The 20364-nt window shown below is 37.4% G+C and overlaps 5 protein-coding genes and 1 long non-coding RNA gene across 18 annotated transcripts; 3 read left to right on the plus strand and 3 right to left on the minus strand.

The window, feature by feature from the left end:
* The first annotated feature begins 496 nt into the window (after window positions 1-496).
* On the plus strand, window positions 497-3445 carry LOC105968431 (protein PHR1-LIKE 3). Of its 2 annotated transcripts, none has more exons than XM_088811514.1 (6): window positions 497-1215; window positions 1262-1748; window positions 1880-1931; window positions 2286-2355; window positions 2445-2514; window positions 2624-3445. In XM_088811514.1, exons 2-6 carry the CDS (start codon window positions 1701-1703, stop codon window positions 3041-3043), a joined length of 660 nt encoding a protein of 219 aa, XP_088667640.1. In that variant the 5' UTR covers window positions 497-1215; window positions 1262-1700; the 3' UTR covers window positions 3044-3445. The 2 variants fall into 2 exon arrangements, with proteins under 2 accessions (XP_088667640.1, XP_012848514.2); XM_012993060.2 differs by having other exon boundaries at window positions 497-847; window positions 1672-1748.
* Window positions 3446-3963: 518 nt separating this feature from the next.
* LOC105968429 (myb family transcription factor PHL7) lies at window positions 3964-7080 on the plus strand. Of its 7 annotated transcripts, none has more exons than XM_012993056.2 (7): window positions 3964-4495; window positions 4981-5171; window positions 5556-5632; window positions 5732-5774; window positions 5929-5998; window positions 6220-6289; window positions 6377-7080. In XM_012993056.2, exons 2-7 carry the CDS (start codon window positions 5042-5044, stop codon window positions 6887-6889), a joined length of 903 nt encoding a protein of 300 aa, XP_012848510.1. In that variant the 5' UTR covers window positions 3964-4495; window positions 4981-5041; the 3' UTR covers window positions 6890-7080. The 7 variants fall into 7 exon arrangements, with proteins under 7 accessions (XP_012848510.1, XP_012848512.1, XP_012848513.1 ...); XM_012993058.2 differs by having other exon boundaries at window positions 3983-4495; window positions 5941-5998; XM_012993059.2 differs by having other exon boundaries at window positions 4009-4495; window positions 5950-5998.
* Window positions 7081-7173: 93 nt separating this feature from the next.
* Window positions 7174-11755, minus strand: LOC105968426 (alpha/beta-Hydrolases superfamily protein). Of its 4 annotated transcripts, none has more exons than XM_088811507.1 (14): window positions 11330-11625; window positions 10461-10892; window positions 9832-9913; window positions 9598-9701; window positions 9376-9502; window positions 9187-9281; window positions 8947-9070; window positions 8755-8835; window positions 8549-8647; window positions 8283-8468; window positions 8059-8193; window positions 7888-7944; window positions 7686-7802; window positions 7174-7592 (listed from the first exon to the last, which is right to left on the minus strand). In XM_088811507.1, exons 2-14 carry the CDS (start codon window positions 10499-10501, stop codon window positions 7350-7352), a joined length of 1491 nt encoding a protein of 496 aa, XP_088667633.1. In that variant the 5' UTR covers window positions 10502-10892; window positions 11330-11625; the 3' UTR covers window positions 7174-7349. The 4 variants fall into 4 exon arrangements, with proteins under 4 accessions (XP_088667633.1, XP_012848505.1, XP_012848506.1 ...); XM_012993051.2 differs by having other exon boundaries at window positions 8549-8650; window positions 11330-11556; XM_012993052.2 differs by having other exon boundaries at window positions 10461-11755.
* A 360-nt stretch (window positions 11756-12115) lies between these two features.
* Window positions 12116-13664, minus strand: LOC148766068 (uncharacterized). The gene is made up of 2 exons (XR_016029011.1): window positions 13364-13664; window positions 12116-12435 (listed from the first exon to the last, which is right to left on the minus strand). It is a non-coding gene; the product is annotated as an uncharacterized LOC148766068 (long non-coding RNA).
* Window positions 13665-13893: 229 nt separating this feature from the next.
* Window positions 13894-18852, plus strand: LOC105968897 (hypothetical protein). 2 transcript variants are annotated; one of them, XM_012993590.2, is made up of 10 exons: window positions 13894-14222; window positions 14716-14890; window positions 15021-15188; window positions 15291-15377; window positions 16202-16336; window positions 16432-16542; window positions 16900-16991; window positions 17123-17228; window positions 17740-17826; window positions 17990-18852. In XM_012993590.2, the coding sequence occupies exons 2-10, from the start codon at window positions 14747-14749 to the stop codon at window positions 18395-18397; spliced, it is 1338 nt and encodes a 445-aa protein (XP_012849044.1). In that variant the 5' UTR covers window positions 13894-14222; window positions 14716-14746; the 3' UTR covers window positions 18398-18852. The 2 variants fall into 2 exon arrangements, with proteins under 2 accessions (XP_012849044.1, XP_088667634.1); XM_088811508.1 differs by having other exon boundaries at window positions 13923-14155.
* Window positions 18836-20186, minus strand: LOC105968898 (hypothetical protein). Of its 2 annotated transcripts, none has more exons than XM_012993592.2 (2): window positions 20069-20186; window positions 18836-19904 (listed from the first exon to the last, which is right to left on the minus strand). In XM_012993592.2, exon 2 carries the CDS (start codon window positions 19896-19898, stop codon window positions 19005-19007), a length of 894 nt encoding a protein of 297 aa, XP_012849046.2. In that variant the 5' UTR covers window positions 19899-19904; window positions 20069-20186; the 3' UTR covers window positions 18836-19004. The 2 variants fall into 2 exon arrangements, with proteins under 2 accessions (XP_012849046.2, XP_088667639.1); XM_088811513.1 differs by having other exon boundaries at window positions 18836-19979; window positions 20069-20176.
* Window positions 20187-20364: the final 178 nt, after the last annotated feature.

Below are 20364 nucleotides of genomic sequence, written 5' to 3' on the forward strand. Positions count from 1 at the left end.
GAAGAGAAAGGAGCAGTAAAATACACCTGAAACGGCGACAGCACCGAGCAACAAGCACGGCCGGCGCCGGAGCTGAGCAGTCCCACCGGCACCACCAACTGAAGCTCCCGGACCTAGGGCTGACTCCATTTCTCCGATCAGAGTGGGAGCAGAGAAATTGATGAGCGAGGAATTTGAAATTTGACAATCGGGGGTAATTTTGTTGATAATTTGGGGCAAATTTCTTCATAATTTGAATAAGATTGATTTTTTTTTTTTTTTTAATTTGATAATTAATTAACGGATCCAAAAAGAACCGATTGATGGTACAGTTGCCTGCCAACTCAGCCTTTCCACATTCCACCTGCCTTTTTACTGTATCTTTTATTCCTTTTAACCTTTTTACCGTTCCTTCACCCGTGACTTTGTTTCCGTGCAATTTAACCGCAGCGGTAAAATCGTTAAACCCAAAGTCGTGTTAGGTTGCGTAGCGACTTTAGAGTCAAATATTTTTCCCATTCCAGTCATCATTGTCTCTACTTTCTGCAAATGGCAGCGAATAAACAATACACAGGACGAAAGGGATAGTCTCCTCTTTGCCCAGATTAAATAATAATTAAACTGAGATCTTCTCACTTTCCGATTCCGGCCGCCGGACAACCGCCGTCTCCAATGTTTCCTAGATTGATTCATCCTCGCGACGCCATTTTAAGCCAAGAGAACATTCAGGTGCCCAACAGCAGCGGGTATGGTCAACGGGGCGACCCATGTCTGGTCCTCACATCCGACCCGAAGCCCCGACTCCGGTGGACCGCTGATCTCCATGAGCGCTTTATCGACGCCGTTACTCAGCTCGGTGGCGCAAGCAGTTAGCAATTAGCATAGCATTCCTCTTCCTTATCATTTTTTTTATTAATTATATTCGGCTGTGTTTGTGTGTTTATTTTCGTTCATCAGTGACTTCAATTATTTGATTATCAAACACAATGTGAATTTATTTATCTCTAAATGGCTTGGATCTCTAAATTATTTGATTATCTACTAGAATTATTAGGTTTTTCTACAGTAAAGAAGTTTGGGATAGTTGTTTACTCCTGTTAACTTGAAATTCTATCCCAAACTTAGTGCTGGTTTGGTTATCTCCCCTCTGATGATACATATGTTATGAGTTATCTAAATTCTAATGGTTAACTTTATCAGGCTAGGTTTATGATAATGGTCAATGGAAAGTATGATGTTGTGAAATTTCAGTGGCTACATCTATTAAATCTTCGTTATTAAGGTTGACGTATGCTTATGACATGAGGCGCTCTGTTCGGGCACAATTGAATATACAAATTCATGCGTAAAATTTCGAAAATCTTCCTGTTAAGAGAATCTCTCTATTCTGGCATTAACTTGTAAATAATTAAGAATGTATCCAAGATTTTTGGTTGGTTCATCTAGAAAACACTACTAATCTAGTCGTTGACTTATGCTGGATCAAAGAGTTGAGCTTTGTGGTATATGCAATTTCAGTTTCTGTATATCCAAAAGGCGGGATGAGTATGTGTCATATTTGTTTGCTTATGTTTCTACATCTGTGTCATGAGTTTGACTAATCACGGCACCAATAACACACCAAATGTTCACATACTTTTTAGTTTAGAAGATTTCTCATACTTTGGCACTTTGCTTTTTTTTTTTTTGCAGAAGCTACTCCAAAGGCTATTCTGCGCACAATGGGTGTTAAGGGATTGACTCTATTTCATTTGAAGAGTCATCTCCAGGTTTTGCTTTCTTGTATTATCGAATCAAGGATCCAATTCTTTTCGTTTGAATGTGCATTATTTCTCCATGGTGCTTTACATTTTCACCCTTACCCTTCCAACTTGTTTGATTAGATGTTTCATAATGGCAGAAGTACAGATTAGGAAAGCAATCCGGGAAAGAATTTGAGGCTTCAAAAGATGGTAGGTCTAGTTACCTTTGGCTGTCGTCATTAGAGTGACTTTACTTAATCTATATGTCGTACCTAATAGTTCGAACATAGCATATCATAATGCGTTAATTTAATGTTTCCTTGAAGAAAGTAGTGAAGAATAAATCCTTAGCATAATACCTAATGGTCCATGCATGCCCAATTATGAACCCAAAACAAAGACGAAGATGGAACAGTTACAGAAAACACAGCTTTCAGCCAAAAAGGACAGACCATTTTGATTATTATCAACTTATCATGATAAAATTTGGTTTACGAAGCTTCTAATTAAGAACTTCATATTCGGATATGAAAATTGAAATAATGATTTGTCGTGACTTTCCAGGTGGGTATCTTTTGGATAGCCCTGGTGCCAGCAATTCTTCTCAGAACTTATCAGCATCTGACATAAATGAGTAAGACTTTGAAACATTGTCCGCTAAATTCTTGTATTATACTGCAATCAAAACATACGGTTTTCAATGACTGGATGGTATATATTTAGGGGTTATGAAGTCAAGGAGGCATTAAGAGCACAAATGGAAGTCCAAAGCAAACTACACTTGCAAGTAGAAGTAAGCATAATAATTTACATCGTAGAAATTTTCAGAATTTCTATAGAAATATCGAAATGAAAACCAAGTTCTAGTTGATTGATTCTTCCTTTTAACCTTGGTTCCGCAGGCAGAAAAACATTTGCAGATTCGACAAGATGCTGAGAGAAAATACATGGCTATGCTGGAAAGAGCATGCAAGATGCTAGCTGATCAGATACTCGGTGGAAATGACGATGGAGATTGTTATCAGGCAGGAAAAGCAACACAGGCAATAATACCTAATGGTCCTCAAAATCCACTCATGTCATATGCATCACAATCTGCGAACGGGTTGGGGATCCCGCCCCCCTTAGAAATGCCTCCAAATCTACGTCAACAACTTGCCGATTGTTCCACTGAAAGCTGCCTTACTTCACATGGGAGTCCCGTGGGATTGCCTGCAGAAGGGTCTTCGCCTGGAGGAAAGAGAGCGATTCTAAATGTTGGCTCCACAAATGCCTCGTTTGTGTGGAGTGAATCTGACGTGTACAACCCGGTTTGCATATAGTACGACTGTACGAGGTAAGTGTGTTGCTTGTTTTGGGGGGAGAAGTGGCGGAAAAGCTTATTAAGTCTAACTAAATCACTTATTTACAAGCTGTAAATTAAAGTTGCTGATGTTTTGTTGTCAAGAATGGTGACTTCTTTCTTCTTGTGTTCCCTATTTCATTGTTGCCACGTGTTTTTTTCTTTTCCTTTTTTTTACTGTCAACATTCAGTTTGAACTTTGTTTTCGGTATGTGTTTAACCTTGGTAACTAATGTTGTAAATGGAGTTTCTCGAACGAAGGTGTGGAATTTTCAAGAACGTAAGGATCTTATGTTTTGGCCGGGACTTGAGAAAGCATTGATTCGGCAGCGTTTGGCTGTTTACCGAAGCACTTGTGAATAGATTACTTCTTTTCATTTAATTTGTTTGCTTGCAAGCACTAGGCGTCGAATCCAAACAGAATGGATCGAAAATGATTTTTTTGGGAAAAAATATAAATATCAAATGCCAACTAAATTAAGTAGGGGGAGTATCATTTCCCAAAACCCGCTAATTAAAAAAAAAAAATGAAATACAACATAGATGTGAAAGGTCACTGAATAAATAATTATTACAACTTTGATTTCAACAAAGTGACAAGCTGGCAGCTAGCTAATGTGGAAATTCACGTAGAAATAATAAATAATTAATAATTTTCTGTTTGTAGTAATTAAATAAATAAAAAAAAAGAAGAAAAAACCCCGCATGCTTCCACGTAGGCAAAGCCCCCCTCCCCCGGAATATAATCTGAAAGATTCCGTGGCCGGTCAGTGTCGTCATCTTTGTCGTTTTCCGTCTGTTCTGGCCTTGGATTGGGTGGGCAATCGGGCAGCACTCTCCTGACCGCGGGCAGTTTTATATCATTCACCAAAATTACAATTTCGTCCCCAAAAATAAATAAATTTGCAGTGGTGATAACTGATAATTGATTGGTTGAATTCTTTGTCTGACAGAGAAGACTAACCCACCCCCCAGTCAGTGTGGACCGATGAAGACCAGTCTCTTCTATGGCTGGTTTTAGGCCTGTGGTCCTTTAACCCCCTTTCATTTTTTGTATCCATTATTATAATCATCATAAATATTTTTCACTTTTTATTTTATTTTATTTTCTTTTGATAAATATATAATAATGGCTCCTCTCATCTGATTTAAGACTGGTATATAAATTTAAAAAAAAAAAAAAAAAAAAAAACAATATTTGCAGAATTCAGAGCAGTTGAGCACTCCCCCCTCTCAGCTCAGAGGACTGCTTATTTTTCAGTCTCCATTCATTGCTCTCCGAATTAATCAGGCAGCTCAATCAAATAATTTAATATTTGTTCTGAGGATTATTAGGTATCGGAATTTGAATCAGCTGCAGCGATTACAGCATGGTTGCGTTCAATTGGTGGTGCTGCTGAACGATTTGGAGGAACGAAGTTCATAGATCTGGGTACTTCGTATTTTTCACTTTCTCTCTCTCTATTTTTTTCCTGTTAATTTGTACCCGCTTTTTCTGGAATTAAGTGTATGATGGCGCGGTTTTGGAGTTTGTTCAACTTTTTTTTTTTTTTTTTTCAAATCTTTTTGGAGCATTTTGATTTTTGAAAATGTTAGGTTTATGTTTGCCTGCTGCTAAATTTGTTAGCTTCTGATCATGTTCTGGTAAATGTGCGATTTTTATAGCTTTTTGTTTTCCCCTCTTTCATGGTTCATCACTACTGGTTACAGGATAATTCCACCTGCATCCTTAAATTCAAGGTCATCGATAATGACTTATTAATAACATGTTTATATTTCATTGTAGTTTCATTGGGTTTTCGATTCCTGTCTAAGCGTCTTTTGCTCTAAGTATATACAAATATCTGCAGTTGATTCCGAATGCATGGATGATTATCTGTTCATCGTTATCGAATGTTTATTTACCCCTTTGTTCAGGTAGTTAGTAGCAATCTTAGTTGTTTGAAGTCAGCAATTATCAGACTGCGATGCGAGTGCGATGGATCCTATAAGTGGAGCTAACAATATGAGCAGCAATTCGAATTTGGCCTCGAAGCAGAGGCTTCGTTGGACGCATGAGCTGCATGAACGATTTGTCGATGCTGTAGCACAGCTTGGTGGGCCAGATCGTGAGTTCTCGTCATTCTAGATAACGTTTCTTTGACCCCACGTATATGATAAAGAAGTTAACATAAAAGGAAAAGATAACTGATAAGTACTCAAACACAATTAAGATGTAATACATATGGAAAGATAGAAAATACAGAAATAAAAATGCTAAGTGCAATTATGTAAAGTTAGGTTTCAAATTTATGTCGATATAGCCCACTTTGCTAGGCAACTCGGAAAAGGGAATAAGAGCCTCTATGTATGTCTTAAACACGTTGCATTACTATAGTACCTAGAAACTGTTAATTGTCAGAGACTTTGTGAAGTAAGATTCCGATGGAGAAAGTTTATAGCAGTCTTCGTTCGCATAAGGAAAATGCTGATATTTTGTTGATGTCTATCAGGAGCTACTCCTAAAGGCGTTCTCAGAGTTATGGGAGTTCAAGGGCTAACGATTTACCATGTAAAAAGCCACTTACAGGTATGCATGCCATGTAATAAATATCTTTCATATCGTTCGATGTCTCTGTAGATGTTTGTCTCCTTCGAAGGTCGAACTAATTTTAATCGTCACAAACAGAAGTACAGGCTTGCCAAGTATCTTCCAGATTCTTCTTCTGATGGTAGGTTACCTTACTAATTGAGTCCTTTGTAATGGCGTAGATTTTACTTACTACTCGTTGTTATATATTTTATTATTTCTGATGTCCCGATATTCTTGGAGTGAATTCTCCTTTGCCAGTCAATTCATTATTACGTTTTGATTTTTGACTTGAGCTTATGTACAAGGGAAAAAAGCCGAAAATAAAGAATCTGGAGATATCCTTTCGGGCTTGGATGGTTCATCGTAAGTTGAAACTCCTCCTTTCTCACTTTCGTCATTCTTTCAACAAGGCCCCCTATTGATATATATCAGCCCGTTTTATTGGTTTATCTGGCATTAAGTGTTCCAGTAATCATTGTTTGTTTGTTGTTTGTTATATGGATCCAGTGCTATTATATTAATCATTATTTCATTGTTATACAAAGCAATCCTCTGATACAAGAAGTTGTTCTCTTTGCTTGTAGTGGAATGCAAATCACCGAAGCACTCAAACTGCAGATGGAGGTTCAAAAACGACTGCACGAGCAATTGGAGGTATATATGCATATTCCTTTTAAATTATTTCCGCTTATTATTAACACGAGTATACAATTTACAAATACTTGTAATGAATCCGTACAGGTGCAAAGACAGCTACAATTGCGAATAGAAGCCCAAGGAAAATACTTAAAAAAGATAATCGAAGAACAACAGCGCTTAAGCGGAGTTCTTCCCGAAGCACCTGGCACAGAGGATAATAAGATTTGCCCAGAATCCGATAATAAAACCGATCCAGCAACACCCGCTCCAACATCAGAATCACCGTTTTCAGACAAGCCACCCAAAGAACACACCCTTGTAAAGAGTCTCTCTCTTGATGAGTCATTCTCCTCTCACCATCACGAACCATTAACCCCTGATTCTGACTGTCACGTGACTTCACCGGTCGAGGCCCCCACGAGTGATGATGTGGCGTTTGCGAAATCGGAGATGGTTAATCTCGGCCATTCGATTCTGGAGTCGAGCTTGAGCCCTTGTTACAATCAACAGCAGCAGCATTCGGTTTTCTTGACGAGACAGCAGTTTGATTGTTCTATGGAAGTGCCAGCTGGCGGTGAAAATACGATGGAGAAGGTGTCTGGCGGCAATGTGTAAATTCGTAGTGGGTGCAATGTTTAGCTTCGATATTTGTGCTGCTCTACTCGATTGTCTGTTGTTCTGTGTATTAAGAAACCTTATTCATATGTAGAGACGTTAGGAAGAGAGAGTGTCAGATTTAGAAAACGTTGTATTTCGGGATGTTTTTATGAAGTTGTGTTTCGATAAACGGGTGAATGTTCATATTAGAGTCGAAGTTGTTGCGTGGCCTTTCAGCTTCGTATTTAGATTTTAGACATTAAATTTTCTTCTAAGATTTCTTGTGAAGAATATATAGGTTAAAGAAATAGAACACTTAATTTGTTGTGTGTCGAGAAACAATATGCAAACTGGGGTTGGCCTAACAATAAATCAAATTTGGCTTTTCTTCAGAAAATACAAAATATAGGGAAGTGAAAACTAAGAAAAGACATCCTATTCTAAAACAAACAACACCAATGAGGGAAGCTATGTCTGGTCATGATGAACTATTTCTTCTGTGATTCACTCTCTTGAGGATGCAAAGACGAAGGCGCTGGCTTAGAGCTTCCAGCTTTTCAAACTTGTCGCGTTTCGACTTCTTTGTGCCCGACGACACACCTTCCAATATCTTCGTCTTCTTCTTCTTCTTGCTCTTACTGCTATCGTCTGTCGGAGAACTCAACGTTGCACTTTGCTGCTGCGGATTTCGAATAGGAGTAACTTGCCCCTTTATTGTCGTCTGCCAATTGTGAACAACATTTTCGCATCAACAAAAAACACTAAAGAATAGATACACACCACACTCTAGAGAGAGAGAGAGAGAGATGGTTACACTAGGGCAATCGGTAAAAGGTACGTCATCGCTGCCAAGAGATGAGCATCTTCCCCAACTTTCTCTATTTGAGCTAGTGTACGAGCAACACTCTTCGTTTTGGCCGCTAGCCTTTTCCTAATCAAAATTCAAAATCGAGCCTTTTAATATACGAAAACTTGTAGCAAAGTCCACCCGCCCAAGTAGCTATAGAATCAAGTACCTGTACAAGTGATGTGCCACTCCCGCAAAGTTCGGCATCTTCCATAGCCAGGGCATCCTGCAATAATAATCAAACATAAATGAAAAAAAAAATACTTTTTTACCATTCGGTTATATAGTTTGAATATATTTTTCATCAATTTTATTACAAAGGGTACAATTTCAAATTTACATTACAAACAGGTGCAATGTCGGAGAGTAGTTCCCCAACAGACTTTGTAGCTGATACACTACGCGGTGCAGATGAAGAACTTGTTGCCTCGGCACTCACATTCCGAAGCCCCGCTATTATTTCATATAAAATATTCTGAAAAAAAATAAATAGCTATAAAAGACGTACTACAGAACTGCCATGTACTTACTTAACGAAAACAATTCACGACAGGCAAAATTTACCTCTTCCACACCAGAACCGACTTTCACATCTCCCAGATCGTAATATTTCTCAATCTTGGTCGAATACGGAGATGGAAGTTTCGGAGGATGAAGAACATTGTAGAAGAATATAGATACAGAATCATAATAAAATTGAGGTCGAGATGAATTGTGGTCCCCGTCAAACTTTATAATATTTTTGTCACCCTGCAAAGAGCGCAATGAAATTTATTACACTATCATATGAACATATTCATAAACCGCAGATGTGTAGAATATGAACGCACCGCGTACGACTTAAAGATAGCATCGGAATGCCGAGGTTGAACAAATTTGTCGTCTTTTGCATGCCCAAATAAAGCGGGAATAAATGTCTTCGGTGCAACCTGCTGATTACGAAAATCGAGACGCATTAGTACCAAAACAATTATTTTGAGCATAGTACAGAACAAGGTTTGAGGAAATAAATCAAGAATCTTTGATAAGAAGAGACCTGTACGCAATCGAGCCGCATGATATCGAATTTGGCCCTCTTTTGAATTATTCGTCGCATGTACTGAACAGCCATCTTAACCTGTGGTTGAATAACAATCATAATTCATATGTACGCATTTTCTATCATTACAGACAATTTAAACACGCAAACTTAGGTTATAAACGAAAAGATAGTAACAGAGGGCATTACGGTAAATTTCGGAAGGCGGATTTTGTACACATCTGCAAGTTCAAGCATGAGATTGAACAAGTTAGAGAAGGCACTATCCAACACCATTCCAGCTATGGAAGGGTCTTCTGATCCATAAAGAAGGCTGCAGAAAATCGATGAGAGGATATAATAAGTAATTTTAGCATCTATGGAACCTCTGGCAAGAATCATTCAGAATATTCTATGAAGAGCAATTTATACAAAAAAAAAGTCAGCAACCTCGTCACGGCACCCATTGACCTTCCCCATAGACCAATACGTGATATCTTCTCGTTGCTCCTCAAATGTGATATCACAACCTTGAGGTCATTTTTCTGAGATTCAGACAGGATTGAATCGGTCGTGGAATTCAATAATACACCATCAAGTAAATGTAGACAAAAAAAAATAGAAATAAATGAAAAATACCTCATGCCAACCAAGACTGACATAATCTCCATCGGATAAGCCGGAACCCGAAAAATCAAGAGTAAATACCGTGATATTTGAAGGCAGAAGAACTACAGCTGCCTCATTCGCATCCGCTCTGCAACCACTGCACGATAGATAAAAAGAATAAGTTTTTCCACTAACTCGTACGAACACAAAACACTCATCATTAAAACCCATTCAGTTTACATTAACTTTTACCTGTTTCCATGACAATATATAACACAAGGAAGAGGAGAATCGTCTGGGAACTGTGAAGGAACATAGTGGCTACATCTTAAGGTATGGCCTCTTTCATTCGTAAGCTGCAAAAAACGAGACAATACTATCAAACACTTGACAAGATCAGGATCCGAAAAAAGCTTTGAATTCGAACATCTTTATTAGTTAAAAATGTAAGAGAAACGTTTGTGGTAACTGATTGCCCATACTTGCCTCCACGTCTTCTCTTTTGTACTTTCTTCCTGCTAGAGTAAAATCCTTTTCCCATAGATACTGATCCGGATTGTAGTCGGCCCTGCACCCCGTAGCCATTTAATTACAATTCAATAGATTTTGAAATTGAGGATCTCAAATGAAACGTATAAAAAAGTAAATGTACGGCAAATTTTCAATGTAACAGTGAATTATACCCAGTCATATCTATCAAATTTTAACATAAAAGGAACAAAATTGAAGTCTAATGAAAAACCTGCTTATTAAGTTAACTTTTGAGTGTCATAGAAGTGAACATGCGATTAATCGTCTATGTCGAATAAAGAATAACTCACGTACTAATTAATCAATCATACGATCTTTCACATTTTCCCACAAGTTTCTGCCTAAAAGAACTTGGTTACGTTTTACTTATTTTTCCAGTTCCTATCTGATTGTTAATGGGAATTCATTGTAAAACAAAATATATCTAAAACCAAATATATCTAGATACGACGAAATAATTTTACCATTTCAGTAACAGAAACATTTATTTTCCCGAATCAAGTTCCACTACACAATTACTTGACTATTTCAAATAGTAAACGAAACGTGAAAGAAAACAAAATCAAGAAAGCAGGATAATATACCTCGGTGGCCTAATGACAAAATTGATAAACTGATCGATCATTTTGAGCAAAAACAACTGGAGCAGCTATTTCCAAACTACGGAATTCATTTCCCACCCATTTCGGAAAAGCGGATGGTTCTACTTCTCTATCTCTACACGTAAACACTACCTACCGAGAGATTTACCGAACCAGGTTCGAAACCAAGAAAGGAAACCTCTTGATCCTTGTATCAATAATAAGAATCTATAACCACAGTCTAAATTCAGAAGCAACAGCAGAAGAAACAGAACCCACCAAGAGCAACTCTGAACATGCAATAAAAATTAAATCTTGGGCTAAATTCTCACAGCTAATAACTGATAGTTCAAATCCCTAAAAAACTCTAATTTCCTAAAAGAAACCCTTTTTCTTGTGTAACATGAATCTTTGCCAGCTCAGCTCCTGCTATATCTGAATCAGATACGAAAAGAGGGTTTAAATCGAAGAACCCGGAGTACTTGTGTGTACTTAAGCTAGGTATCGCCCATGAATAATTTAAATTTGGCTAAATTTTGACAGATCTTGGAAGTTAAATTTGAAAAGCTCCTATTTTTTTAATTAAAAAAAATGGAAAAGAGGGGAAAAAGGCAAAAAAGGAAACAAAGAAGGAAGGCCAAGGGCTCGATCTGAAGAACAAGAGCCCTTAGCCACACAAAATTAGGAATAAATTTAATCAGTAATTTGTTCCTCTCTTGGAAATGCAATTTGTTAAAAGATAAAAAAGAACCAAGACAAGAACACTAAATTTTTCTAGTACTGAAAGCTTCAGCTGGTTTTGTTTTTTTTTTTTTTTTTTTTTTTTTTTTGTAGGAGAGAGAGAGAGAGAGAGAGAGAGAGATAAACTTGACCAGGTCTTTTGCGATTTGGAAAGAAGATTCAAAACGAGAGAGAGATAATTTAGGGGGATTTGCGGTCAATTGAGGAGAGAGAGAGAGAGAGAGAGAGGTAAAGTTTAAACGGAGGTGGTGATTGAAAAAAGTTGGGCTACAAGCTACGGCGGAGGAAGGTGGAGTTGCTGGAGTGCGGTGGTGGTTGTGGTAGTTGGCAGATAAAAAACTGCTTATGGATTTTTTATGGAAATGGCGTTTTGGTGTTCGAAAAAAGTAACAACGTTACAGCTACGGACCACAATTTTCCATAAGACAAAAAACCCAACCCAGTGCTATGTGCCTTCTTTTATTTTTTTATTTATTTATTTTTTTTTTTTATTTTTTTTTATTATATTTTTTTCATACTACAAATGCTAATTTGCATGTGTAATTGGAGTACTTGAACACCCTGTGCTGTGTTCAATTACACCTATGTCCACAGACAGCCAAACAAGCCTTTAAGATCTCAACTAACTCCTGCTTGGGCTGCTTGTTCACCTTTCCGTTTATACACGCACAATTTGCAAACGGAACGAACTTCACCACCCGAATCGATAACGGCCGCTATTTAACGAACGAATTTCCTAATTGGCCGACGGAATCATTTTTTTTTCTTACTTGATGCACATCACTCTAATCCTAATAATGCCAATCATTTGGTGCTAAGGCATGTAAGAACAAAACAAAAGCCAAATGGGCAGACATGCTTAAAGAAATGCTGAAGCATGTGAACGTACTCTCGTGTTTTTTTACCTTCATCCGGTGTTTTTTTGTCTCTGTGCCTTAGTTTATTACAAGTGTTTGGGAATATTAAAATGCCACAGTTGAAGACATAGCTCATCAGCATCATCATATATATATATCTTATGTAATATTTAAGGTGAAATGTCGCAGTCTCGACTCTTGGGAGTTCAAGTAAAGTGGGCTTCCCTTCACGTAACGGAAACTTCAAAATTCGGTAAGTCAATTTATGCTGATCTGTCGCACAATTGCCATGACAGCTCAATTTGCCCGACCACCTTTGTGTACTAACGGTGGGGACGACACACCTTTTTCTTGATTCCTTCTTCTTTCGTTCTTTTTTTCTGTAGAGACAGAAAGATACAGAATTATAAGGTCAATATATACGAAGAACAGTAAACACTCGACAGGAGCAAACTACATAACTAATCGTGCATTATCTATTCAGAAATCGCCTTCAATTGTTATCATGTTCAAAGCTGCACGAGTTTTTAATTAATCAGCTTGGCGTTACTGACATCAGCTGCAGAAACTAGATTCGTGCATCTATGTATTAGGACCGAACAAACTGGCCATACTCACATAGGAAAAATATTGGAGGGACACAACCAAACTATGTGATATTAGCGTTCGAATGGGTGGTTCTTGATGTGCAAAGACATTCAAAATCGAGTCGTTATTCTTGCTATTTAACACGATAGCAGCATATATCACAACGAAAGGAAAGTTAGCTTTTATTACGGCCACCACCTAATTGTCGTCCTTGATAACAATTCGTTGTACAGTGAACTACTACACATAGTAACTGCACGCGTTAGTAATCTAATTACCCATCACTGCGTGGATATTGATTCATTACACTCAGACACTAAAACCTGGTCTTTTAGATATAACAAGATGCTCAGTTGTTTGCCCATCCATGGCTGCGATCGGGCAAACGCTTAAAGTAAAGAAGCCCCCTTCGTAATTTTCGATGTTTCTATCGTTCTCTATTTAAATCATTTTGACTTAATTAATCACACTTCACTAGGGGAGAAATTTCCACCTCAACAGAAACAAGTTCATGAATCCAGCCCAGTTTCTTTCAGAATTTGTCTCTAGATTTTACTCAAAAGAAGATCTTGAAGAAAAAAAATGGTGAAGCTGTACACAATTTAACTCAGTACGAATCAAATTTAGCTCAATCAAATCTTCTCAAACAATCACAAAAAAAAAAAAAAAAAAAAAACTGATGTATACATTTCTAGTAGACAAAGTAATCAGAAAGAGTACCTCTGATCTAATGATTTCCGAAGAACCCTAGGCGCGGCGGAACAATGTAGATCAAATCCGCCGCCGTGTCCCCCTCCGCCGCCTTCGATTACCGGCGAATTCACGACCAACTCAGTTACTCAAAAATCATAATTCAATCATTTCTCGGTACGAGTAAAGCTTCGATTTATTTAAACATTTATTTATTTATTTATAATTATTGAATTTTTAGTATTAAATCTGATGCTGAATCCTGAGATATAACTATCCTATATAATGACGTCATAAATAAAAAATACTCAATCCAATTATTTAATTCAATAATTATGCACTTCAGTAGTAAAAAGATTATCCTAGAATTTTCCGTCAATCACATGGCTACACGTGTGATACAATTTTTTTTTATTTTCCAAACCCAACTTATCTTGGTGGTGGGCGCGTGTCGGCCACTAACCTTCACTCCACCGGACCGAAACAAAACCAGGTAAATTCACCGTCACCTCACAACATCTTCTAATTACATTATCTTATATTATATTAAATATTTAAATATAAAATATATATATAATCGGAGCGTGATGAAACCCTTGAAAGTTAAAACCCTAACCTCCGTGAATTTTCCAATGGTATTTATGTTTACCGTTAATGGCGCTATTTTACTGTACCTTTTACCGCAATGAAATAATTAACCGCCTCGGAGTCGTATATCATAATTAAAGTGCTTTTGGAAATTGAGCTATCTACAGATCGCCTGCGCTGAATTTGACCCGACCCACGGAGATCTCGATCGGAGTCTCCGAATTCCGATTGTAGGTATTCTTCCCTTCGCCGAATTCAATTTTGCCGCTGTTGAGAAATGAAATATTGAAGGAATTGAGAGGTCAGAATAAAATCTCATTTAGATTTTTTTTTTCCTGTTTATTGTACGTCGACTCTGTTTATTCACCTTCCGCTGTTGATTTGCCAGTTGATTTTTGCTCTACTTTTAATTTGGGCGTTTTAGACTTGTGCTGATTAGAGTCCGGTTTTGAGTGCAGAGTAGTATAATTTTACTTTTCTATTTTTCTACTTTGATGGCTTTACTTTATCTTCGTTGTGAAGAGTTCTATTTTTTTTCGTTTTCTTGTTGGGCGTTGACATAAAGGTTTCCTTTTTTAATTGCTGGTGTATCTGTAAATTTTTATGGAAGCTTCATTCGTTTTGACTCTTCATGTTGGTAGAATTTGAAATAATCATTTAATTGATTATTGGTCTATTCACTGGATTTCGTTTTTATGGATATCTTGTTGCACTGAAGTTTTAGGGTTTTGTTCCCCCAACTTATCTGTGACTTATTGTGTATTCTGATGATTATGCAATTACTGTCGGTGCAGCTAACAAGGGGGGTGAAATTGACTGCTATACATGTCCAATCAAGAGGAAGAAATGGATTATGCAAATGCTGATTATGAGATGGGTGAATTTGAAGAAGATATGTATTTTGCTGGTCGAATAATGGGGGACACAGAGTCCGATGATGATGACGATGATGATGAACATGACTATTTGGTCAGTTTAATATGCACTAACAAATTTTGCACGCCCTTGTTATATCATTATCAATTTGATATTTTTTTTCATTAGTCTACTGATGGGTTTTATTATTTGACGATATGAGTTAACGTGAATGTGTGTTTAGGACAATAAGATAACTGATACTTCTGCTGCCGAGGCACGGAAAGGGAAGGATATCCAAGGCATCCCGTGGGATAGACTAAGCATATCTCGGAAGAAGTATAGACAGACCAGACTGGACCAGTACAAGAATTATGAGAATATACCTCAATCCGGAGAGGGTACAGAGAAGGTAACTTTCAATTACAAATGGTAACGAAGCATAGCTGATATTGATTCTGTAACTCTTTGTAGTCGTGTTAACATTATTCGATTTCACTTCCGGATTTGTTAGGAATGCAAATTAACAAGGAAAGGTGGAGTGTATTATGAGTTTTGGCAGAACACCAGATCGGTAAAATCAACAATTCTTCATTTTCAGGTAAAGATATAGTTCTGTTTGGATATTTTTTTGTTGTTCATTTTCGAATGACTCCAAGTTGAAATTTTGGTAGCAAAGATTAGTAATTATGCAGTTGGAGCTTGTAAAAATGCAATTCCACCGTTATAGTTCCACTAGATTGCAATCTGTTTGGGCAAAGATCATCTTATGTATGACCATTTATTGACGCACACCATTAACAGTTTAACTGTTTAAGTTAGTACACTTTGGTATTCTATTCCAAACTAGGAGTTCGTTAGGTAAATAATGTATTGCATTATATGTCTGATATGAGATCTGAGATGAGATGTTGGTTTGGTGCAGTAAGGTTTTATAGGACTGGTCATCCTCCTCCATCTCTGTACTCTGTCATCGGATCAAACCCAATGCTTTTTCCCCCAATCTTCCTTCGTTGTTCTTTTATATTCATTGTTTTTTGGCTGAGAGGAGAGTTGATCAAGGATTAGATGTTATGCCTCTGATGATGTAAGAATTGTTCGTTAGTATATAAAGAAGTACTTTTCTCATATTTTGTCACATTCAGATTGCTGTCTGGTAACTCTTTCATGACATTAAGTAAGTCAAGATGCAAGATGTTACACTAGGTTAGATAATGATGCCAATCATGCTTTGAGTCTTTCGTTTTCTGTTTTAGACAATGTTTAGGTTTCAAAGTTATGGTTACGTTTGATGTAGAAGAACCTGTCATACATATGACCACATGTGTTTTGTTCAATTATACTCAGAATATTTGTTGTTTTTATTAAGAATATTGTTGGTTTCAAGGGATGCGATTTTTCAAAGTTGCTGTCTGTGATTTGCAGCTAAGAAACCTGGTTTGGTCGACATCGAAGCATGATGTTTACCTCATGTCACATTACTCTATTATTCACTGGTCTTCATTAAGTTCCAAGAAGACAGAAGTTCTTAATGTCTCAGGTCATGTGGCTCCTTCTGAGGTGCATATCTCTTTATTGATCAATGATCCTATATTTAGTACTTATGTGCTCATTTTGCTGAATAATGATAGCTGGTCTAATAATATCTCTTATAGAAACACCCTGGAAGTTTACTCGAAGGATTTAGTCAAACACAAGTAAGTACTCTGGCTGTTCGTGACAATTTGTTGATTGCTGGAGGATTCCAAGGGGAGCTTATTTGCAAGGTAATACTCTCTCTTGGTGGAAGCTTTCTTGTGATCTTTTTCTCTCAGACTTCAATAATTTGTTTGAATGCAAAGTATATATGCCACCAATACTCTTCATCATTGCTGCTTTGTTTTGATGGTCTTGGACCTTTGGCATAACCTGATCACAGTTTATTTGCCAATGTCTTGTGATCAAGAAAATACAGGGTTTTGTGAAACACTGAACTATGTTTATTCAATTTCATTCTTCTTTGGTTTCTTCCTCCAAGTAGGATGAAATAAAAACATTACGTAGTCATATGATAACGTCTCTTTTTAGCGTTTTGCTTCTATACCTAGATAGTTCAAATGTATAATTTCTCATTTAATATGCAGTATCTAGATCGACCTGGTGTTAGCTTCTGCACGAGGACAACTTATGATGATAATGCTATCACAAATGCAATCGAGATCTATGATGGTCCAAGGTATACCACATGCTCCTTTTCCCATATCATGTCTCTAACTGATCTCCTGAAGCAGAGATTAACATATGCTGTAGCATTGCCATTTAAATCAACCAATATTCTGGAACTAATAGGGTTTGAACCACTATCAGTGGTGCTATTCATTTCACAGCTTCGAATAATGATTGTGGAGTGCGGGATTTTGACATGGAGAGATTTCAGCTTGTTAATCATTTCTCTTATCCGTGGCCTGTAAATGTAAGTTCTTTTATCTTTTTGTTCATCAAAAACAGTATTATCTTTGTGCATAATTTTTTCTGCAATTATCATCTATTTGACACTTCTCGACAACAGTCATTTTGTCATCGATGTGGCTCGAAGTTCACATGGTTGACTTTGAATAAGTTTTTCACAAAATCCCATAGTTCACCTTCCACGCTTATGCTTGTTTGGATTTAATATGTTCCCTAGACCCTGTTGTGCATTCCCAATGGTTTCTGAGGTGACATCGAGTATGTTGAACCTGGTTTTTGAAGTTGCTTATGTGGAAGATATAGAGGATTCTATGGGTTTTAGTATCAAGATTATTATGGTCTAGTGACTGTGTACACCTGGATTAACTTGGCCCATACTATAGCCATGGGATTTACTTATGAACTTACATTTTGCGAGTATATTTTGACTTTTCCCACACTCTTAGAGTGTGTGTCTCCCTTTTTTCTCTCTGAAAAATGCACGTAAGGATAACACTATTTTGATTTATTTACAGCATACTTCTCTGAGTCCAGATAGCAAGATTATTGCTATTGTTGGGGACAACCCAGATGGGATGCTCGTGGATTCGCAAACTGGGAAGGTACCTAAATTACTTTTAAAATGTAATATACGTGGGCCAAAAATAAATATTTCGCCATGAGGATTCAGAACCTACCATCTACTGGTTTGAGGGAAAAAAAAAATCTTTAATATGTATATTTTCTTCTTCTTGGGTAGTTATATTGACTATATTTTGTTTGTAGACAATTGCGCCCCTTCACGGACATTTGGATTTCTCTTTTGCTTCTGCATGGCATCCAAATGGTTACATCTTTGCAACTGGCAACCAGGACAAGACTTGCAGAGTATGGGATGCTCGCAACTTGTCCAAATCTGTTGCTGTACTCAAAGGAAATCTGGGAGCCATTCGATCTATCCGTTTCACATCCGACGGCCAGTTTATGGCAATGGCCGAGCCTGCTGATTTTGTTCATGTGTACGATGTCAAAAATGGTTACGATAAAGAGCAAGAGATTGACTTTTTCGGTGAGATATCTGGAGTCTCTTTCAGCCCGGACACCGATTCTCTCTTCATCGGAGTGTGGGATCGTACTTACGGTAGCCTCCTTCAGTACAACCGTTGCAGAAACTATTCATATCTGGACTTTTAATGTGATTCATTTTGGTTCCTTTTATGAGTTGTTTATGCATCTGTAGTTGGAAGAGAAACACCAGGTGACATGCCATCTCTTTGGTTACTAATCCACTGAAGGGTTCTGTCTGTCTGTGTGCTCTAGCCCAAGTGTTGTGTCTTAAAAAAATAATGACGACTTTGTGGCAGGGAAGCGAATATCTGGGCTGCAATTTGGTACTGGCGGGCCGGTATGAAATTTTTATCCGAGCACTGAACAACGTGGTTTTTTTTTTTTCTTTTTTGTAGTGGGTGGAAGTGTCACTTGGTGATGTGTATATTAGAAATTTAATTTGTAACAGTAACTTTTTTATGGAGTTGAAGAGGATGATACTACTACTGCCTGGGCACTTAGTCTTGATTGTTTTAGATCACATTACTCTGTTGTGAAACTGGAAAGTGTCAATAAAAAGCTCTCTTTTGCTTTGTGGAAAAGCCTCAATATTTATTTTTATTAGCATTTTTTCTAAGTTGTGTTGGTTGAATTTTCGGAAGTAACCAAAGTAGAGGCAAAGTTGAAAGGTGAAATGGTAACTCATCATCTATTGTACATTCAGCTCGATCTTGGAAACATGAAAATGGTCGTCTCAGACTATCAAACTTTCGTGTTTGGTGGAACTTTCTAGATGATTCTCCATGACATCATCTGCGGGAGAATATCGATCCACACGCTGGAGAAATATTTCTTCTTCCACTTGCAGCTGCTGCATACAATCCTCAAAGGCTGCCACCAATTCAGGACTGAAAACCGGATTTACTCCACCGTTTTTTTCTCGTTTTGCACGAGTTGCCTTAGCATCATTGTAGCTCCCAAATTTGGGAGTAATGTAACTTCCAGGAGAATAAACTTGGCCCTCTGCATCAATTCGTTGCCTGAATTTCGCAGCGGAAGGGAATTCAACTGGTGGTACATCAAGTGATTTAAGCCCCTTTGCTACAGCCTTCCTTCTCCAGCCATTTTCGCGTGTGCCGTTCTCTTGAAGAATATTTTTAGAAGCATCGGAATTTCTCAACGAACTGAAATCCTTTTCAGAGGGATATTCTACGGTATTTGTGCTGGACTTGTGAATTCTCTCGAGCAAGGAATCGTACTCCTCCACTGTGTGGAAGCTTCTGGAACCTCCGAGGCTCTTGTCTTTCCAATCCAACTTATTTTCATTTCCAGGAGAAGGAATTTCTCTGTCATCTCCAAATATCTGACAGCTTTTCGATCTCGTAAATTTACCATAATCGTGTTCTGTAACAGAACCAGGAGCCGATTCGGCCTCTGCTTTGACAGGTTCCGTTGGTGGCAAAGTGAAGTTACTAGTTCTGAGTTTAGTAGCCAAGGCAAAAAGATGCTCATTATTATCATTGCCATTGTGTGAAGTTAATATTAATTCTTCCCATGCTGCAGATGATGAACTATGGAATATTCCGTGACTCAGCTCTTCTCTGATGCTCATCGATCGAGTAATCGCCTTCGAATACATGCATCCCATTTTGTGCTGAATATAATAAGATGAATAAGATGTTCTTACATTCACACAGTGTACCAAGTTTATCTGGAAGATGATTCAGCACTGAAACAGAGATACAAGGGAGCTTGAAGAAACAAAAATTTAATATAAGAAAAACATAAGATCCATCCATGTTTAAGATTTAAGAATACCTGGTTGTTTCTTGTTTTGCTTCTGGTTTTCTTCTTCTCTGAGAAACTATACTGAAAGAGATGAGAGGAGTATTAGGTGAGAAATGAGAGAATTAGGTTTGTAATAATAATTAATAATAAGATTCTCTGCCAGAGATTTTTCTTTTCCTATTTTCAAACCGAATGTCACTTTCAGAATTGAATTCAATTTGAACATAATTTTTTTATTTAAATTGTAAAAGTCTGTTTTGAATTTGATTCGGTAAATTAAATTGATAATAATTTGTTTTCTATTATAATTATGGGGATGACAACTC

This window comes from Erythranthe guttata, chromosome 13 (assembly GCF_056151865.1).
Source record: "Erythranthe guttata isolate IM_541 chromosome 13, IM_541, whole genome shotgun sequence".
Lineage (NCBI taxonomy): Eukaryota > Viridiplantae > Streptophyta > Magnoliopsida > Lamiales > Phrymaceae > Erythranthe > Erythranthe guttata.

Bases quoted from the DNA above. Each gene is read 5' to 3' on its own strand.
- LOC105968897 (XM_012993590.2), top strand. From the start codon at position 14,747: ATGTCCAATCAAGAGGAAGAAATGGATTATGCAAATGCTGATTATGAG. The intron at 14,891-15,020 runs GTCAGTTTAATA...ATGTGTGTTTAG, and splicing joins ATGATGAACATGACTATTTG to GACAATAAGATAACTGATAC. The intron at 17,229-17,739 runs GTAAGTTCTTTT...ATTTATTTACAG, and splicing joins CTTATCCGTGGCCTGTAAAT to CATACTTCTCTGAGTCCAGA.
- LOC105968426 (XM_088811505.1), bottom strand. From the start codon at position 10,501: ATGATCGATCAGTTTATCAATTTTGTCATTAGGCCACCGAG. The intron at 8,836-8,946 runs GTAATGCCCTCT...ATTCAACCACAG, and splicing joins TCCGCCTTCCGAAATTTACC to GTTAAGATGGCTGTTCAGTA. The intron at 8,651-8,754 runs GTCTCTTCTTAT...TTTCGTAATCAG, and splicing joins TGCGGCTCGATTGCGTACAG to CAGGTTGCACCGAAGACATT.
- LOC105968898 (XM_012993592.2), bottom strand. From the start codon at position 19,898: ATGGGATGCATGTATTCGAAGGCGATTACTCGATCGATGAGCATCAGA.
- LOC105968429 (XM_012993056.2), top strand. From the start codon at position 5,042: ATGGATCCTATAAGTGGAGCTAACAATATGAGCAGCAATTCGAATTTG. The intron at 5,172-5,555 runs GTGAGTTCTCGT...GATGTCTATCAG, and splicing joins ACAGCTTGGTGGGCCAGATC to GAGCTACTCCTAAAGGCGTT. The intron at 5,775-5,928 runs GTAGGTTACCTT...TTTTGACTTGAG, and splicing joins TCCAGATTCTTCTTCTGATG to CTTATGTACAAGGGAAAAAA.
- LOC105968431 (XM_012993060.2), top strand. From the start codon at position 652: ATGTTTCCTAGATTGATTCATCCTCGCGACGCCATTTTAAGCCAAGAG. The intron at 848-1,671 runs GTTAGCAATTAG...TTTTTTTTGCAG, and splicing joins TCAGCTCGGTGGCGCAAGCA to AAGCTACTCCAAAGGCTATT. The intron at 1,932-2,285 runs GTAGGTCTAGTT...GTGACTTTCCAG, and splicing joins ATTTGAGGCTTCAAAAGATG to GTGGGTATCTTTTGGATAGC.